General features: G+C 40.1%; 1 protein-coding gene across 1 annotated transcript in view; it reads right to left on the reverse strand.

The window, feature by feature from the left end:
- The window catches only part of CUBN (cubilin), a 307,219-nt gene that overhangs the window by 106,140 nt on the left and 181,370 nt on the right, over positions 1 to 19,709 (reverse strand). Inside the window, exons 34-40 of the mRNA XM_015146561.3 lie at positions 18,750 to 18,860; positions 16,902 to 17,030; positions 15,650 to 15,782; positions 8,022 to 8,227; positions 6,952 to 7,136; positions 5,270 to 5,462; positions 442 to 639 (exon numbers count right to left, since the gene is read on the reverse strand). Coding sequence (XP_015002047.3) covers positions 442 to 639; positions 5,270 to 5,462; positions 6,952 to 7,136; positions 8,022 to 8,227; positions 15,650 to 15,782; positions 16,902 to 17,030; positions 18,750 to 18,860 — 1,155 coding nt within the window. The remainder of the gene's footprint in view (positions 1 to 441; positions 640 to 5,269; positions 5,463 to 6,951; positions 7,137 to 8,021; positions 8,228 to 15,649; positions 15,783 to 16,901; positions 17,031 to 18,749; positions 18,861 to 19,709) is intronic.

Genomic DNA, 19,709 nt, shown 5'->3' on the forward strand with positions numbered 1-19,709 from the left:
GGACTCAAGTGATCCTTCTGCCTCGACCTCCCAAAGTTCTGGGATTATGGTGTGAGCCACTGTGTCCAGTCACATTACAATTGTAAGTATTTTTTTCACTTGGATCTTAAAGCCAGAAGTATAAAATATCAATATTTATCTCAGAGGCACCTCAATAGGAGAGGTGAACAATGTTGACATTCAGACTATTCTTTCCTTCTTAGGCCTCTAAGAAAGCCTTTTTTCCTTATAGAAATGTACTATTCCTGACATTTTGCGACAGGTAATTTAATACTTTCCTATGTCCTTCAGGAGTTGTAGCCAATTCTGGTACTGATACCTTCCTTGACCATAATATCTGTGTAATTCCAAACCAAACAGATGGAGGCAGTACGCAAGATAATGGACTAGAACTAAATACGTGTCAGGGTTGAAACTCAGCATTCTTTACAATGTTCTCACCATCTCGTATCACAAGGCTATCATAGGCACACGTTCGGTGAGATTCAATGTCCAGGGAAAGGATGTTGAGTTCCACGGTAGAGTCGGGAGCCTGGATGAGCCACGTACAGTCCACTCTATTACTGTAACTGTCAGGCCAGCCCGGGGAGAAGAGAAACACGGGTGCATCTCCTGTCCTCAGGAAGCCACCACAAGCACCTGTAGAATAGAAAGCAACATCTTTGACACAGCCCTAATGGAAAAGACGCTAGCACTTTTTCACCTGGAAGTGACAGCCCTCTACTGAAAAGAAGCAATCAACTGAAACCATTTCTCAGAGAAATCAATGAATATCGTATTTAACCCACAGATTCGGAGAGCCGCAGTTTCTGTAACTGATCTTTGATGTAAAAGAAAATGCATTGTGTTCTCCATTTTCACCATAATTTTGCTATATAACCCATTTAACACTGAGTGCTGACTATTCAGGCATCAATAAAGACAGGTAGAGGACCCCCTGTATTACTGAGGTAGAACTGCATTCATTCCCGTGTTTCTCATGTTTCGTTATCATTTTTGTGTAGCTATTTATGTAATTTATATCTAGGCAACTTTGAGGTGACAGATTAGGGCCTTCTCAGGGTCTGTTTCTGGGCATGTGTACAGCTGGGCTTATGTGTGTGGCCTTCTAGATTTCCAGAAACATGTCAGAGCTTTTCAAAGCCCCAGTGGACATCTCCTTCCCCATTTTTTCCTTTCAAGTTTCCTGGTCAGTTTCTCATTAGCTGTAACTGGTGTCACTGCCTCACACGGTTGTGATGTGAAACAGCTGTTGCTGATTTTTTTCAGCAAAGACCCCAGGGACAGGGCTGTTTACACAAGAGTGAGTTCTTGCCCAGGTCCTGTGAAGACAAGACCTGAGAATGCAGTTTTCCAGTAAGTCGCTAAACTGGAATAAGGGCAGTGCTGCGGATATGGGCTGTTCCCTGGACCTCTGCTGCCCCACCACCCACGGCTATTAAAGCTGCTCATTTTCACAGCTACTGTGGTCATGAGGCTACTACAAAGCTAGGAGGAGAGAGAGATGGCAATAGGAAGAGAATGCCAGAAAAACGACTCTTACTGAGATTCAATGATTTTTCTTGAATACATATGCCTCAGATTGTTGTAAGGCTTTGGTCTATTTCCAGAGTTCTCAAAAAGTTGATTTTAACAATTTTTTTTTTTGCCATCACTTTTATGGAGGAATAGATTTCAGAGGTCTATTCTTCGCCATTTCAGAAGTTTATGACTTTTATACCATAATATGTTTGCATCTTATCAAGGCCAACAGGAAGTGAATATAAAATATTGTAGAACTAGGTCCTGATTTCTTTATCCTATTACTATGTAGGCTACAGATTTTTTTAAAGCAATTTCACACGGAAAATCTGAATGCTGAATGTTATCCAGTATCTTCAAATTTTAAGGTTTTCCTCTATGTGAAATATTTCTTATCTTGAATTTATAAAATGTGGTTATAATGACTGTGGGTCATTGGTGCTGTTTGCCAGATATTTCCTTTGTCTCCATTTCCAAACACATAGTAGAACTGCATTCTGCAAATGGCTGGGAGAGACCATTTGACCAGTTTTGGTCAATGAACTATGAGCAAAAGGCATGTGTTACTTTACACTGAGCACTTTTAAAGCGAGACATCCAAGGGCTCTTTTGCCTCCTGCCATGGTCTCAGGCAATGTCACAGACAATGGGAGCTCCAACAGCCTGAGTTAGGAAGTGATGGATGATGAGAGGCACCCAGTTAACACAAGAGGAGCATGTAGAAGGAGACCTGTTGTTTTCAGCACCTAAGAGTTTGAAATTCTTTGTTACCGCCATATGGCTGAGTTTTTCCTGACTGATACACCAACTCTTTTTCCTACTTGACGCATTGAATTTCCTTCAGTTGACCCTCATCCACAGTAAGCTCATTTTCCTTCCCTTGCTTATTTGCTTGCTATTGGTACCACTTGCTTTGTCATTTACCCATTTAATTACGATACCATTATTTAACTGACACGAGTGCTTTTTCTTTCCCAATCTCTTTTATTTATTATTTATTTTTACTATTCATTGATTTAAGACAGGGTCTCACTGGAGTTCAGTGTCATGATCACTGCTCATGGGCAGCGTTGAATTTCTAGGCTCAGGCAATTCCCCTGCCTCTGCCTCCCGAGTAGCTGGGACTACAGGCATGCACCACGATGCCTACCTAACTTTTTGAATCTTTTGTAGAGATGGATTCTCCCTCTGTTGCCCAGGCAGCTCTCAAACTCCTGGGCTTCAAGCAAGCTTCCTGCCTTAGCCTCCCAAAGGGCTGGGATTACAGGCACGAGTCATTATGCCTGGTTCCCATTACTTTGAAGTTCCTGGAGAGTAGAGATTGTATCTCAGTTTCCTTTCTTAGTCTCCTCAGTGTATCCATAATAAATTCTCAATAAATATGTGCTGATTTAAATTAAATATATGTGTGTATAGGAAATGCTGATAGGACAGGCCAGACACCGTGGCTCATGCCTGTAACTCCAGCACTTTGGGAGGCCCAGGCGGGCGGATCACGAGGTCAGGAGATCGAGACCATCCTGGCTAACACGGTGAAACCCCGTCTCTACTAAAAATACAAAAAATTAGCCGGGTACGGCGTCGAGCGACTGTAGTACCAGCTACTCCGGAGGCAGAGGCAGAAGAATGGCATGAACCTGGAAGGCGGAGCTTGCAGTGAGTTGAGATCAGGTCACTGCACTCCAGCCTGGGCGACAGAGACTCCATCTCAAAAAAAAAAAAAAAGGCCGGGCGCGGTGGCTCAAGCCTGTAATCCCAGCACTTTGGGATGCCGAGACGGGCGGATCACGAGGTCAGGAGATCGAGACCATCCTGGCTAATACGGTGAAACCCCGTCTCTACTAAAAAAAAAAAATACATAAAACTAGCCGGGTAAGGTGGCGGGCACCTGTAGTCCCAACTACTCGGGAGGCTGAGGCAGGAGAATGGCGTGAACCCGGGAGGCGGAGCTTGCAGTGAGCTGAGATCCGGCCACTGCACTCCAGCCTGGGTGACAGAGCGAGACTCCGTCTCAAAAAAAAAAAAAAAAAAAAAAAAAAAGCTGATAGGACAATTCTCAATAAGTTGATATATTTCAAAATATTAAGGTTTTTTAGTTTTAATGAAACTTTCACAGTGTGGTATCATTACAAGATAATCACTTATACCATCTAGATAATTAGTAAACTCTAAAATTCTCTTCACCTCTTACTTGCCTTTTTCCTTTTTCTTCTTGACTAAGGAAAATAAGGTTTATGGTTCTCTTACTCACCTGTCCACTTACATCATATAATTATGGAATTTCATAATAAAATATTAGAAGAAAATTTGTTGGTATAATATTTTAAACAAGTAAGTAATTCCTTTTCTACCTTGAGGTTTGTAAATATGAAAGAAAGCTTAACTCAAGTTTATTTCTAAGAGCTCTGGATATAGCCATCCAGAATTAAATGTCGCCTCTAAATTGCATTTGTCAATCTTGCTGATGGTTCTTTACTTTTAAACAGATCAATATTTTAAGGAAGAGATTCATATTCAATATCATGAAAGCACCTTATTAGAGAGGTAAGAACAACATTTCAGAATGGAATACTAAGGGACATTAAATAAATATAAGTACAAATTATCTTCATTATTCTGCCGATAGAAGAAGTTAGAAGAAAACAGGCTAATCTTTTAAGTCATAGAACAAGTTCAGAGTTTGAATATTCTTCAATGAGATACCCTGATTCTGTGTTCTAATCACAGTATTCAAGGACTTAGACTATCCTCAAGAAATATCTGATGAATTTCTTCTATGTCAATCCTCAAATCCATAAGAAACACTCAAATTCATTTACATAAATTTCATTTCTTTTCTTTTCTTTTCGAGACAGAGTCTCACTCTGTCACCCGGGCTGGAGTGCAGTGGCATGTTCTCGGATCACTACAATCTCTGCCTCCTGGTTCAAGCAATTCTCATGTCTCAGCCTCCCGAGTAGCTGAGGCTACAGATGCACTCCACCACGCCCAGCTAATTTTTGTATTTTTAGTAGAGATGGGGTTCTGCCATGTTGGCCAGGCTAGTCTTGATCTTCTGACCACAAGTGATCCGTTGACTTCGGCCTGCCAAAGTGCTGGGATTACAGGTGCGAGCCACCATGCCCAGCCTCATTTAAATAATTTTCAAGAAAAAATGTTTCCCCAAACAATGCTACCTCAATATTACTTTCACTGAGGAGATTAGGAATGTAAAACAGTAAAATAAAAGTTTAAAATTAGGCCCATTTTACTTTGAAACATGAAAATTTACAACCAGCTAAGGAGAAACTGAAGCATTTCTGAAAGTACATTTGAAATAAAATGCAGAGGAAAAACAGTTACTTTGACGAGTTGATCCTTAACTAACTGACTGTGTGTGTGTGTGTGTGTGTGTGTGTGTGTGTGTGTCTGTGTGTGAATGTACATATGTAGTATCTGCAAATCAAATTTTCAGGGATTTCTAAAGTGGTCTCTAGAAATTGTAAGTAGACGATCTTATGGATATCAAGCCCCTAATTATTATAATATAAACAATGTAATGGGAAGCCTGCATTTTTTAGAAAGAAATGTATAATTTTTACAAAAGGTAGTGTTTATGAATTTAAAATAACATCTGAACATAAGGTGGAAGGGCTTTGGGGCTGTACTTCTTATTTTTTATATCTGGCCCCTGTTATGATAGGATCCTTTGAAACAGTGGCCTGCACATATCAGTCCTAAAAAGAACTTAATTTATTAGCAAACACACCTGGAGCAATGGTAGGTAAAACACCATCAGGTGCATCCACAGCAAACCATTCCAGAAGGAATCCCTTCCCTGAGATTGAAGAGTCGGAGTAAAAATGAAATGTCAAAGAATTTCCGGTGGAGCTGAAAGATTCAGTCTGGGTACCACAGTAAGCTCCAATTAGGCGGGCGTGAATGCTAGGCCCATCATAGATCTGCACATAAAAACAGATAATAGAGCATTGTATTTAGGCAATCATCTATATTTTTCTTCATAAAAAGATAAAATAAAAAAGATGCCTTGGCCGGGCACGGTGGCTCAAGCCTGTAATCCCAGCACTTTGGGAGGCCGAGATGGGCAGATCACGAGGTCAGGAGATCGAGACCATCCTGGCTAACACGGTGAAACCCCATCTCTACTAAAAACACAAAAAATGAGCCGGGCGTGGTGGCGGGCGCCTGTAGTCCCAGCTACTCGGGAGGCTGAGGCAGGAGAATGGCGTGAACCCGGGAGGCGGAGCTTGCAGTGAGCTGAGATCCGGCCACTGCACTCTAGCCTGGGCACAGAGCGAGACTCCATCTCAAAAAAAAAAAAAAAAAAGATGCCTTATATTATTACAATGTTATAACCCAAAAAAATGACAAATGAGTAAACATTTTATTTTAGCTTAAAACAGATACCGCCAGAGAATATAAAATATTATTGAAGGTAATTTAATGTTTTGAAAACATTTGCATCTTTGTTGCAGAATTATATTAATAAACATGCGCTGTGGGAATCACTCATAAGATGATTTACAGTAAAATCTGTGGATGGAAAAATAGGAACCAGGATGGCTGCCTAACAACAGTACTTAATAAATGTGCTTTGGGGCTTTAAAGGGAGGAATCAGGAGGAAAGAAGGGAAAATAACAAGAAGAGAAAAGCTTTACCGAGAGAAAGTGAACAGGTACCCTAAAGGAGTCCATATTTCCACAGAAGGAAAGAAGAATTCATGGCAACAAAATAACCAAAACTTGCAGGGCTCACATGTTCAAAGCACTTAATAAATCTCCTGCTTTTGGTTTTAAAATCTCAAATGACCTATTTCGAGGTATATTTTGTGATAATTTTTAAATAGCTCAGGACAAATTCATATTAACAGTTATTATAAAATCCTCTACCAAACAAATTATGTAATAGCCATTCCCATACACATTGGATATCCAGCAGGTACTGGTTGGATTCATGACCAAGAATCCAAGATGAATAAGGTAGAGTCATACCCTGTAAGAATTTGATTGTGTTTCTGGAATTGATACAGTAGCCAGTGTCTGGATAGCAATGATCACCATGATTTTCCTATTTATATTTATTTTTGTATGATCCTTAAAACTTTTAATACTCTAACATAAAAACAAAGAGGACAGTGGGAAGAAGACAGAATAAATACTTATTTAGGATACACATGCATTCTTAGAGAAAGCTCAACAGGAAAATAATAATAATCCTAAAAAACCCCTTACATATGAAATGGAAAATAATCAATACAATACTGAAACTGCCTTTGTCCATGTAATCTAGAGGCAGTCTGCTCTAATCATGATTTAGAGCAGACTATCCCACATGATTTGCAAATGCTTGAATAGACGTTACCTTGGATGTATTTTTACCAATAGCAATTCACCAATATTTATGAACATTGATCGCATGTGGAAACTCACCCTTAATTTGTCATAATAGCAGCTTTGTATTTCTTCTATGTCCATCTCCAAGATTTGGCCATGGACAACGTGAGATGCATTCACATTTACTGTCCATTGGTAATTGGAGTTATGTGGGTAGTTTTCAGGCCAGAAAGGAGAGGCAACTTTCCCATGAGTTCCCACAATATTATCATTGCCAAATACTAGGAGAGAAGACAGAGTAGTAAATCAGACCCACTTAGAATTGCTCTTTAATCAAATGATAAAAACAAAAGGCAAAGGGTGTTGAAAAGCATGGACTTTTAATTGACTGTGATTTCTTTTCTGACTATTGAAAGAAATACTGCTTCCTTTTTGGTTTCTGGGCTATCTATTACTTCCTTAGAAAAGGTCCTTAAAACGTTGCATGGTGTGAAAAGAGGCCACAACTTCCCAAGTGAAAAGGGGTTCCCAGAACCCTAGGGAACTTGGGGACATGGGAAGGTGGGGTGAGCAGCCCCACTCTCTAATTATGGTTTATCTATTTTACTTTGTTTTTCAAAAGAATGGAACATTTAAAAAATTTACAAGAAAAACTCATAGTTTGAAATCACATATGAAATAGCCGATAATGGAAAAGTTGAGCTACAGAATAAAAATATTTAACATTTTACACTATTAGAAGAATACCCTATTGTTATATTTGAGCACTTAAGCCAATCCCAAAGTAATACTAAATGTCTTAAATGTGAAGAATATAGAGTTTATGAAATCAAATGAAACACACTTGATATAAATACACCAAACCCAAACTATAATATATTACAAGACTCTACCACAATATCATGAAAAAAACTAATTTAACATTAGGTAGAAATTAGAGCTTAAAAAGAACAATAGAACCCTTGAGAGTGCTCTCCCTTGCCCTTATTGAGCCATTCATATATAATTTAGTTTTTCTAATATGTTATAAGGTAATTCACAAAGACAATGTAGGAAAATAGTGGAGAGTTTAGGATTGTTCTTGCTTAATGTATTACTGAGAAAATTATTATTTGTAGTTTGTAAGACATATTTTGTAAGCTATCACTAAAATAGAAACAACTTACTCTTCATAAATGTGGCCTGGAAGCCCGTGCCGCTGCCAGAACCATCTGAGATAAATCTGACCCACAGGGTATGTCCAGTGATGGAAGAATAATTGAGAGGGAAGGAGTTTCCACAGTATCGTCCCACCAAGTTACCCGTGGCATTTCCTTCACGGATCTCCACAAAATCTCTGCTGCAGTCCTGAGAGTCTTCCAACTGGAAAGATCTGATTTGGGGAAAAAATATTTGTAGGGATTAAACTGAGAGAATAGACTTTGGGATTTTCCTGGATCACATGCTAGGTTAACCTGTTCACTTTTTTTAAACTTTCTTTAACTTTGATCACGAAATTATGTAGCTGTCTCAAAAAATTTCTTTCACTCGGATTTGTTGAAATGCGTATTCAATAGCTACAAAGACAATGAATATACTTCCAGCAAGGAGTTTTCTCCCTAGTGGGCAAAACCAGGCACGAATATAGAAAACAATATATATATAAGGCAGAATAGCGTGAGTGCCATCAGAGCTATAAAGTGGTGTTTAAGAACTGCAAAGCAGAGGCATCACATCTGATTGTGGGGCTCTGCAATAGCTTCTCGGGAAGATTTTTCGAGATGGAAATATACATGTTAGCTGGATATAAGGAATATAGATGGTGTGCAAAGAATCATGCCACCAAGGCACATGTGCAGAGAAGGGCCAGACATATTCAGAAACCTGCAAGAGATACCCGATCTGTTAAAAACACTGAGTACCTCTAAGAAACCATTAAGACAAGGTGTGAGTTGGCAGAAGGTAAATAATAAAAAAAGAAACGATTAAAACATGTAACTGGGGCAATATGATGGGATCTTTTAGGTGGCACTTAAATGCCCTGCAAAGGCGTATGTACTTAATTTCTGGAGAGGCAGCAAAATTACGGGATTTGTAACAACACAGGCTAGTGCTTGAATGTGACCTATTCAACTTGTCTTATATTCTGCGACTGTGATGTGATGGGGATTTGAAGATAGGAAACAGTACCTACCTCATATGATGTTCATAGGGAACATATATAAAGAGTCGGGAACATGTAGGTGCCTTGTGAATATTTTCAAAACTTGGCCTTACTGCTTAAAAACATGAGCTACTCAAGATAAAGTGGTATTGGTGTAAGGGTAGAAAAATGGATGAACGGAATAGGAAACAATTTCCAGTAGGGGCCAATAAATGCATAGTCAATCCAATTCAATCCATGGTGCCAAGACAAATCAAGGGGAAAAGTCATTTTAACAAATGGTGCTGCAATAACGGATATCCTTACAGAAAGACAGGGAAAAAAGAACCTCTATTTCTGCCTATCTTCATACCCAGAAACTAATTTAACATTTCTCAAGGATGTAAATATAAAGGCTAGAAACATAAATATCCTAGAAGAAAACATGGAGAAAAATCTTTGTGACCTTGGGATGGGCAAACATTTCTTACACAGAATGCAAAAAGCACTAACTATAAGATAAAAATTAATAAATTTGAATTGATAAACATTTCATTAAAGACATGAATAAGAAAATAAATAGGCTGCACGTGGTGGCTCGCAAGCATAATCTCAGCACTTTGGGAGGCTGAGGTGGGAGGATCACTTGAGCCCAGGAGTTAGAGACTAGCCTGAGCAACACAGTGAGACCCCCTCTCTACAAAAAATAAAATGTAGCTATGTGGTGGCCTGTGCCTATAATCCTAGCTACTTGGGAGGCTGAGGCAGGAAGATTGCTTAAGCCTGGGAGATTGAGGCTAAAGTGAGGGGTGATTGTGCCACTTCACTACAGCCTATGTGACAGAGTGAGATCCTCTCTAGAAAAATATATAGAGATTTAAAAAAATGAAAAGGCAAGCTACAGACTGGGGTGGGGAAATGGGAGATAATTGTAAAGCATTTATCTAGCAAGGGACTCATAGTTGAAATATAAAAGGAATTCCTACAGATAATGAAAAAACAAACAACCAAATTAAAAGTGGACAAAGGGCTTGAACAGATATTCATAAAAGAAGACAAGAAAATGGCTACTGAGAATGTGAAAAGTACTCTATATGATTACTCATCAGAGCAATGCAACTTAAATACCACAGTCAGATATCATTCCACACCCATCATAAGGGCTAAAATTAAAAGACTGACAAGATCAATTGTTGACAAGCACGCAGAGCAACTGAAGTCATATATATTCCTGGTGGGACTGCATAGTGATATAGCCACTTTGAATAATTATTTGGGAGTTTCTCATAAAATTAAATGCACATCTAATTAATGCCCAGAAATTCCACCCCTAAATATCTACCCAAAGAAAATAAAAACACATGACCAAGTTAGTATCCTGAATATAAAATAACTCCTGCAACTCGAAAATTAAAAACCAAATAACTCAATTAAAATGGCAAAGAAACTGAATAGACATTTCTCCAAAGAAGATTTATGAATAGTTAATAAAAACATGAAAAGATTTTCCACATTACTAGTCATTAGAGAAATGCAAATCAAAACCACAATGAGATAACACTGCAAACCCACTAGGAAGACTATTATTTTAAAATGGAAAATAAGAAGTGTTGATGAGGATATGGAGAAATTAGAACTCTTATGCATTACTATTGGGAATGTAAAATAGTGCATCCCTATAGAAAAGTTTGGTGGTTCCTCAAAAAGTTAAACATAGTATTGTCATATGAACCAGCAATTTCACTTCTAGGTTTATACCCCAAATAAATGAAAGCACGAACTCAAACAGGAGAAGGGAAAGGGGAAAGGGGAAAGAAAAAGGGAAGGGAAGGGAAGGGAAGGGAAGGGAAGGGAAGGGAAGGGAAGGGAAGGGAAGGGAAGGGGAAGGGGAAGGGGAAGGGGTAGGGGAAAGGAAGGGAAGGGAAGGGAAGGGAAGGGAAGGGAAGGGAAGGGAAGTGAAAGGAAGGGAAGGGAAGTGAAAGGAAGGGAAGGGGAAGGGGAAGGGGAAGGGAAAGGGAAAGGAAGGGAAGGGGAAGGGAAAGGGAAAGGAAGGGAAGGGGAAGGGAAAGGAAGGGAAGGGAAGAGAAGGGGAAAGGAAGGGAAGGGGAAGGGAAAGGAAAGGAAAGGAAAGGAAAGGAAAGGAAAGGAAAGGAAAGGAAAGGAAAGGAAAGGAAAGGAATGGAAAGGAAAGGAAAGGAAGGGAAGGGGAAAGGAAGGGGAAAGGAAGGGAAGGGAAGGGGAAAGGAAGGGGAAAGGAAGGCAAGGGGAAAGGAAGGGAAGGGAAAGGAAAGGAAGGGAAGGGAAGGGGAAAGGAAAGGAAAGGAAAGGAAAGGAAAGGAAGGGAAGGGAAAAGGAAAGGAAGGGAAAGGGAAAGGAAAGGAAAGGGAAAATGTACTTCTCTGTCATGTGTATCTTTCCGTTAACGCTCAACATTATCCATTGCAAGATTTTACTTTATGCTAAGTATAGTGCTCCCCTGGGGCTCTAGCTCAGCTAATGGAGGAGAATGGTTAGAGATAAGCAGCCTGAAGGCTCTGGCCACCTCAAGCCCTACCACTAGTCAATATACCAGGTACATCTCTGGTCATTCCCTGCCTACCAGACCACAGGGGTGAAGTAACTGGTCAGCTCTGCTCTACCCTCCTCTCAAGCCAGATACTAGCATTGGTAGGTCTCTAACCAAATCAGTAAGCCTGGTGGTAAGCTGGTGGCTCTCACAATCCCACCAAGGTGGGTCACTACAGTATAGACCATTTGGACTACTCTAGATGGAACTTTTACAGCAAGCTATAATTGATCATTGAAATCAGGATATATCCACATCAGGTAAAGCAAACCACACATTTGTCTCCTTTGACAATCTGATGCTTTATAACACAATATTTGTATCTTCAATCATTTTTTTTTGCAAGGAATTGGTCTAAATCCATCTTTGGGATGACTGCCAAGTTGGGTGCACACATTCAGGCTCAATTTCATTACCCATAATATGATCAACAATGAAATATGCTAAAATTGTTTTCTTCTGCTTCTCAGAACACAGAAAGGGAAGAAAGGGAGATCATTTTCCTCAGAAGGTAAATTACATGCAGCTGCCTCTAAAATCTTTCTATTCAAAGTGCAGTGCATAGTCCAGCAACATCAGCATCACCGGAGAGCTTGTTTGAAACAAGGAATCTGGCCCCACCAACCAGCTCAGTGAGAAAATGAATTTCAGCAAGATCCTAGGTGCTCAACATGCACATTAGCATTCTGTCCGATGCTCCAGAAGATTACAAAGTGAAGGTCTTTTCTACGTACTAGACTAGTGTAATCCAGTGCTAGATGGCAGAAAAGACATTCCATTGGACATGGTGGTAGGGAAATACCTATAAGGATTAAATTAAACTTTAAAAAAGCTTGATTATTCTTGGAAGTCTTTGCTTTAGGCTGCTACATTTTATAAGCAATTCTACCCTTTGGCTTAGATCTGTTAGTAAATGTAGGATGTGGAACAAAAATAGTACAATCACTGTTTCTTATTATCTCATTCTGATTCTTGAACCGAGACCAATCACTTTCTAAAAGCACTCCGCAAGCATAAAATACAATTTCTGTCAATTCCCTGCCTACCAAACCACAGGGGTGAACTAACCGGTCAGAAAGATTGCACTGCACTTTGAACAGAAAGATTTTAGAGGCAGCTGCATGTAATTTACCTTCTGAGGAAAACGATCTCCCTTTCTTCCCTTTCTGCGTTCTGAGAAGCAGAAGAAAATAATTTTAGCATATTTCACATTGTTAGTCATATTATGGGTAATAAATGGTTAAATACATGTTTTACAAAAAAACTCCTTTTTAGGTTTTATTTCTCCCCATTTCTTTTTGTTGCAGATTCAACCATAATTTCTCCAGTCCTCTTCCCTACTCAGTTTCACCACAATCCCAGCCCCATGTTTTAGAACTTGATGTGATACATATGCTTCTCATATGCTCTCACACACCCCAGGGTAATGTTTCCAAGCACCCATCTGGATAGAATTTAGACCAGGGAAGAAATAACTCACAGGCCTTGCCTTCTCATTAATCAACTGCAAAAAAAGAGGCATCTTGCAGTCTAAAAATTCCATTTTAAAAATAAAACTCAAGCTAGTAACTCAGAGTAATCAAAATTAACTTCTTACAGGCAAGAAAGGAAATAGCTGAGCCATTATGATTTTCTATATGGTAATTAAAATGTAATGTCTATTAAGCACTAAAATAGATGAAACTTGCTTTTTGTGTGTATAATCTCCCACCCTCTGGAAGGAGAGCCTAGTGCTGCCCATTTGGACTTATTTGTGAACCATCACAGAAGATGCTTCAGAAATGGTAAAGATTGAGAGAATTAAGTCACTGAACATTTGCTAAGCACCAGCTATGTGGTATGCGTTTTAAATTTGACATCTTCTTTATCTTCACAGTTCTAGAAATTTGAAATTACTATAAATTTGTTTATAGAAACTTGTTATTATTATCCCACAGAAATAAAATGAACTTAATTAAACAGCTTCTTAATGTTGGTTTATGAGTAATTTGTCAAGACCCGAAATCTTATCTGTCTTGAACACCTAGCTCAGTTCCTGGCAACCGCTGAATGAGAGCGGTCAACAACGTGAATGTGGTAGACACACAGAGGAAAAGACCAAAAAAAATCATTTTATGTGACAATTCTGATAAGCCTTCTAAAGCTGTGCGAAGGGCTTTGAATTTTATTCTAAGGACAATGATGGTGTTTTATTGATCAATATATAGAAAGCACCTCATAGGAGAGTAGCATGAGCCAACTACATGCCTAGCACATATTAGGAGCTTAATAAATGTCTGTTGAGTAAAGGAATAAATATATGTCTGGTAAACATTATAAAGTATATAGATTTCTTCCCATCCAGAATTCTGTGCTCTTAGTGAAGACGAAGACAAACCAGGCCAGGTGTGGTGGCTCACGCCTGTAATCCCAGCACTTTGGGAGGCCAAGGTGGGTGAATTACTTGAGGTCAGGAGTTCGAGACCAGCCTGGCCAACATAGTGAAATCCCATCACTACTAAAAATATAAAAACTAGCTTGGCATGGTGGCATGTGCCTGTAATCCCAGCTACTCAGGAGGCTGAGGCAGGAGAATAGCTTAAACCCGGGAGGCAGAGGTTGCAGTGAGCTGAGATCATTCCACTGCACTCCAGCCTGGGCAACAAAGCCAGACTGTGTCTCCAAAAAAAAATAAAGACAAACCAAAACCTCCTTCCTGTGAGGCAGCTTAAACTTGCATTGCCTTTCAGCACGCAGAGGGTGCCTTTGTCTTAACACAAGGCCACTTGTACCCTGAAGAGGCTCTGTCTGATTGATGGATTTAAAAAAAGCAACTTGAGATGTTTGAACTTGGTCCACAAATAGGATGGTTGTGCCATACTTTTAATCAGTTCCAGATGCACAGATTAGCAAGTCTTGGAAGAAAAGTAAGACTTTTAAATAAACAGGCCAGGGTCCTCAAAACAATCCTCCTCTCTCAACAATAAGTTACTTATATTCTCTTCAAAACAGAATTAGCAGTCCCAACCACAGCCTAGTAATATGTAACATAGAGTGGTAAATAACTTCTAATTCAAAACGGCAATTTAAATTCCAAGATCTGATCTCTCAACATATAATAAGCATCCATTATCATGTGACATGTCACATATACCTCTCTATTAGTTGATTAAAATGTGTGCTTTTTACATCTACTCTAAGAGATATTATTGTTGCTGTCTAATTTAATCTAAGACCACTCAGAATGTTATAGGATCGTACTACTAATTCCATGTTTATAGCCCCTGTTCAAAAAGTGTTATAGTGCAATGAGGAATATGAAAGTGTTCTAAAAAATTAAGTTTAAAGTTTAAGTAAGTTTAAGTTTGGAAGTTAAAAAACTTCCAAAACCATTCTTTTTTCTTTTTTTTTCAAGATGGAGTCTCACTCTGTTGCCCAGGCTAGAACGCAGTGGCTCAGTCTCAGCTCACTGCAACCTCCACCTCCCAAGTTCAGGGGATTCTCCCACCTCAGCCTCCCAAGCAGCTGGGATTACAGGTGCCTGCCACCACTCCCAGCTAATTTTTGTATTTTTAGTAGAGGAGGGGTTTTGCCATGTTGGCCAGGCTGGTCTCGAACTCTTGACCTCAAGTGATCTGCCCGCCTCAGCCTCCGAAAGTGCTGAGATTACAGGCATGGGTGACCGCACCTGGCCCCAAAACCATTCTTCTGATAGAAATAGAAGGAAAGGTGGATTGAGGTGGGGATAAGATATAAGCATAAAGAATGCTTAATTGAGATGGGATGGCTCTGCTGGAATAAACAATACTAGTGATTCTCTGGAAGGACCTACATGTGTCTAATTCCAAAAAAAGATAAGATTCCTGTACTCTGAACATGAATGGGCCACAGATTCATTTGCCAAGGGCTCAAGAATGTTCTTTTGGGAATGTTAGACAGGACTCAAGAACCATGGTCGACAGAATCTTCATGCTATTTATAACTCAAACTATGACTGAAATAGAGGAAATTTGGAAAAATACTTCCTAAATTTCACATACACTGTAAGTTGCCCATCTTATTAGCACCAGGACTTCTTTCCTACAGATTCATTAGCACTGAAACAATACACCATAAAAAGGATTTACATAAAAGACAGCTGGAGTCGGTTGCCAGGGGAACTGACGATGTTCCAGACACATTCCACATTAGCGGGATAAACGTCTGGGTAGCCAGGGCTGTTGAAGATGCCTTCAGCCACGTAGAACGTTCCACCACAAGCTGGAAGAAAACAGAAATAAAGTGAGTATCACAGCAAAGACTGCATCAGACAGTATAAAATAAAGGAGAAAGAATGCTAGAGCCATATCGATGTAAAAGAATAGACAACATGTCCATCTCGCATTTTAAAACATCATGTCATATAAAATAAGGAGGGAATGATTCTGCAAACTGAAGACCAAGGGCCAAGCAGTGTGGTGGATTAGAAGGAATTTCTGCAATGTCTTTTCTCAAAGCCTTTTCTACCTGTGAATGGTAACTTTGAAGAATAAAAGACTTGTTTACTATCCTACAGCCACTTGACTTTTGTGACCAGGATTCTATTCAACCCTGGCCCAGAAGCCAGGGCAGCATGCTTGCTTTTCCCTCTCAGTAGAGCACCGAAATGCACTCACCATCTTCTAGGTGTTCTGTAGCTTTTAACTACTAATAACAAGGAAGATGGCAGTGACCAGTAGCACTCTCCCGGCTAACAGGCTAAGAAACCCAGTCCTGGGCGGCTCCCCGTTCCTCTCCTCCCAGGTTGGGGCTGCCTTAACAAGCCAAAAAGAACACCAGGGTGAGCGCAGTGGCTCACACCTGTAATCCCAGCACTTTGGGAGGCCAAGGCTGGCAGATCACGAGGTCAGGAGTTCGAGACCAGTCTGGCCAACATAGGGAAACCTCGTCTCGACTAAAAATACAAAAATTAGCCAGGTGTGGTGGCAGATGCCTGTAATCCCAGCTACTCAGGAGACTGAGGCAGGAGAATCGCTTGAACCCAGGAGGTGGAGGTTTCAGTGAGCCAAGACTGTGCCATTATACTCCAGCCTGGGCGACAGAGTGAGACTCCATCTCAAAAACAAAACAAAACAAACAAAAGAACATCAAGTCATCTGAGAGCGTGGGGTGTAGCTGAAAAGACAGCCACATTTCCAACCAATTGTCCACACTTTCAGAGTTCATTATTGTTAGAACTGACAACAGGTTCACTTAATTGGGAAGAAGGTAAGATTTGGTCCAGAGGTGATCTCAGGAAATTAGCTCCCAACTACGAAGGTCAAAGAGTCCCAAATAACAAACCAAGAATTTCTACCACATCCCTGTTAACCGCTGGAGCCAGGTGCTAAGGTTTCTTACCCGACACTGATGCAGTGACCATAGCGTGGAAACCCCCAGCACTCAAGCTATAATCAGAGACGAACCTCAGTGTCAGGGCGCTGCTGAAGGATGTGATAGGATGGGGCATGTCAGTGCCACAGTAACGGCCTAGATAATGAAGATAACAACAAGGAGAATGAATGACGACATGGCAGAGGCCACTATTTCTAGGAAATACATCTTTACTAGAATTACAAGAGACCAAAACAAAGGGAAGAAATTGCCACTAGGAGAACCACTTCATTCAGGGTCAGTGTTTGAGACAATACCTGATCATTTAAAATAAACTCTATATAGGAGCTATACATAGGAGAGGTGAAGATCGAGAACAATAGGACCAGAGGAAAAACTTAGACGACCAAGGGACACATGTACCTAAAGCAAAAATCTCCAGCCCAGTTGGACCCATACAAATACATGCACTAATATTCAATATGTTGTAGCACAGGAAAGTGTGGATGCTGGAGCCAGGCTACCTGGATTCAGCTCCTGGCTCAGTCATTTGCTAGCTGTGTGATCCTAGGCAAGTTACTGAAGTGCTTGGTGCCTCAGTTTCCCCACTTGGAGAAAAGGGGCATATTGAAAATAATGAAACCTATCTCATAAGGTTAAAAGGATTGACTTATTAGTTCTAACATACTGAGAACAGTACTCAGCACAAGGTATTGCGATGTAACAGTTTGTTAAATAATATGTCCTTATGCTTGTCAAATGCTTACTAACAAAGACCTCGGCGATGCTGTGAGAGGTGTGGAGAGGGTGTGGAGAGTTCATTGACTGCTCGCTTTTGTCTCAGACACTGTCCTGGGCACTGGGAATTAGGCAACAGGCAAAGCAGTCTCCTCCCTGACAGACCTTGTCTTCTAGTGCAGGACGAGAGGTTTTTTTTGTTTGTTTGTTTGTTTTTTTTTTTTTTTTTTGAGACGGAGTCTCGCTCTGTCGCCCAGGCTGGAGTGCAGTGGCCGGATCTCAGCTCACTGCAAGCTCCGCCTCCTGGGTTCCCGCCATTCTCCTGCCTCAGCCTCCGGAGTAGCTGGGACCACAGGCGCCCGCCACCTCGCCCGGCTAATTTTTTGTATTTTTTAGTAGAGACGGGGTTTCACCGTGTTAGCCAGCATGGTCTCGATCTCCTGACCTCGTGATCCGCCCATCTCGGCCTCCCAAAGTGCTGGGATTACAGGCTTGAGCCACCGCGCCCGGCCAGGACGAGAGGTTTTTACAACAAAATTCAAAAGTTAGGAAGTTTATGGAGAAAGCTTAAATGGCCTGAGGTGGTTTTGTTTTGTTTTGTTTTTTTGGCTGAGAATATTTTAGAAACTAGAGAGTGGCACTCTTTAATTTTATTGGGAAGTCTAACAAACAAATGACAGAGTTTTAATGGAATTAATTAATTAATTAACTAATTAAGTGGGTTTTTGTTTTTTGTTTTTTGTTTTTTTTGCTTCCACTAAGGACAAAGCTGAAAGAAACATGCTCCATTTGAACGTAAGAACTTGGTCAAATATTAACAAGAAATTTCTGACAGAATGCTCTGTAATGCTGGGATGCGCTGCATTCCACTACTCTTTAAAGCAGCTGCAATTTTTAAATCTTTTAAAACATATACACAAACTATTCACATGTTTGAATATATTAATCAACAGGCTGAGTTCCCTGAACCTCACATTAAAGCCTACTTTCTTACCCTCTAATCATCTTTACTTGGCTTAGGCTGCTCTTTCTATTTATTGGAAACATTCTAACCTAGAACGGCAGCCTATAAATATGTAGATCTATAAATAAAGCACAGCCAAGACCACAGATGTATATGAGTGAGCGCCGAGGTACCTCGGAGGGGTGCGTCTTCGTGGTTGCCGTCCAAAATTTCTACAAAGTCACGTGTGCACGTTGTGCTTCTTTCAAGTTCAAAGTGGGTAAAAGAGAGGGTGATATGATTTACTGGAAGAAAAAAGAGAAGATTCTCTAATACAGTACTGGCAAATAAAACATACAGGGAGATGGGGCAAGATGGGGAGGTGGGGATGGTTAATGAGTATAAAAATAGAAGGAATGAGTAAGACCTATCTGATAGCACAACAGGGTAATTGTAGTCGATAATAACTTACTGTACATTTAAAAATAATTAAAAGAGTATAATTGGATTATTTGTAATGCAAAGGATAAATGCTTGAAGGGATGGAGACCCCATTCTCCATGACGGGATTATTGCACATTGCATGCCTACATCCAAACATCTCAGGTACCCCATAACTATATATATCTACTATGTATTCACAAACATTAAAGATAAAAATTTTTACAAAATAAAATTTAAATTTAAAAACATACAGGGAGGTAAATTTACTTCTGACAATTTCATGTAAGGGTTCTCCAGCAGAGAAGTAATGAATGAGGCAGATTTGCACATGGTTGAAGGGATAAAGGGAGGGAAGGGAATAACTTCTATGCTAGATGGTTTCCTTTGAAGAGTAACAGAATAGATGCTTTCCAAAGTGCCTGTGGCATCTGAAACGCTGGTAGTGGTAAATAAGAGGACTCCTGGGTAGGTTCATTCCAGGCACTATAAGGGAATATCTTGTTGGAAAATGCCATCTTTCCAGTTTTTATCTCACCATTGCTGTGTTTCTCTGATAAGCATTTTTCTCAATAGGTTCATTTCCTTAAATTCGGCTTCTTTGCATGTGCTTGCAAATAATGCATTCTTTTCTCCCTGGCTGTCACATTTTAGCTCACTTAGTTTTATTTTCAGGCTAGAGCTGGTGCCCTAAGGTTCAGAGACATTTATCA

This window comes from Macaca mulatta, chromosome 9, assembly GCF_049350105.2.
Source record: "Macaca mulatta isolate MMU2019108-1 chromosome 9, T2T-MMU8v2.0, whole genome shotgun sequence".
In the NCBI taxonomy this organism is placed as follows: Eukaryota; Metazoa; Chordata; class Mammalia; order Primates; family Cercopithecidae; genus Macaca; species Macaca mulatta.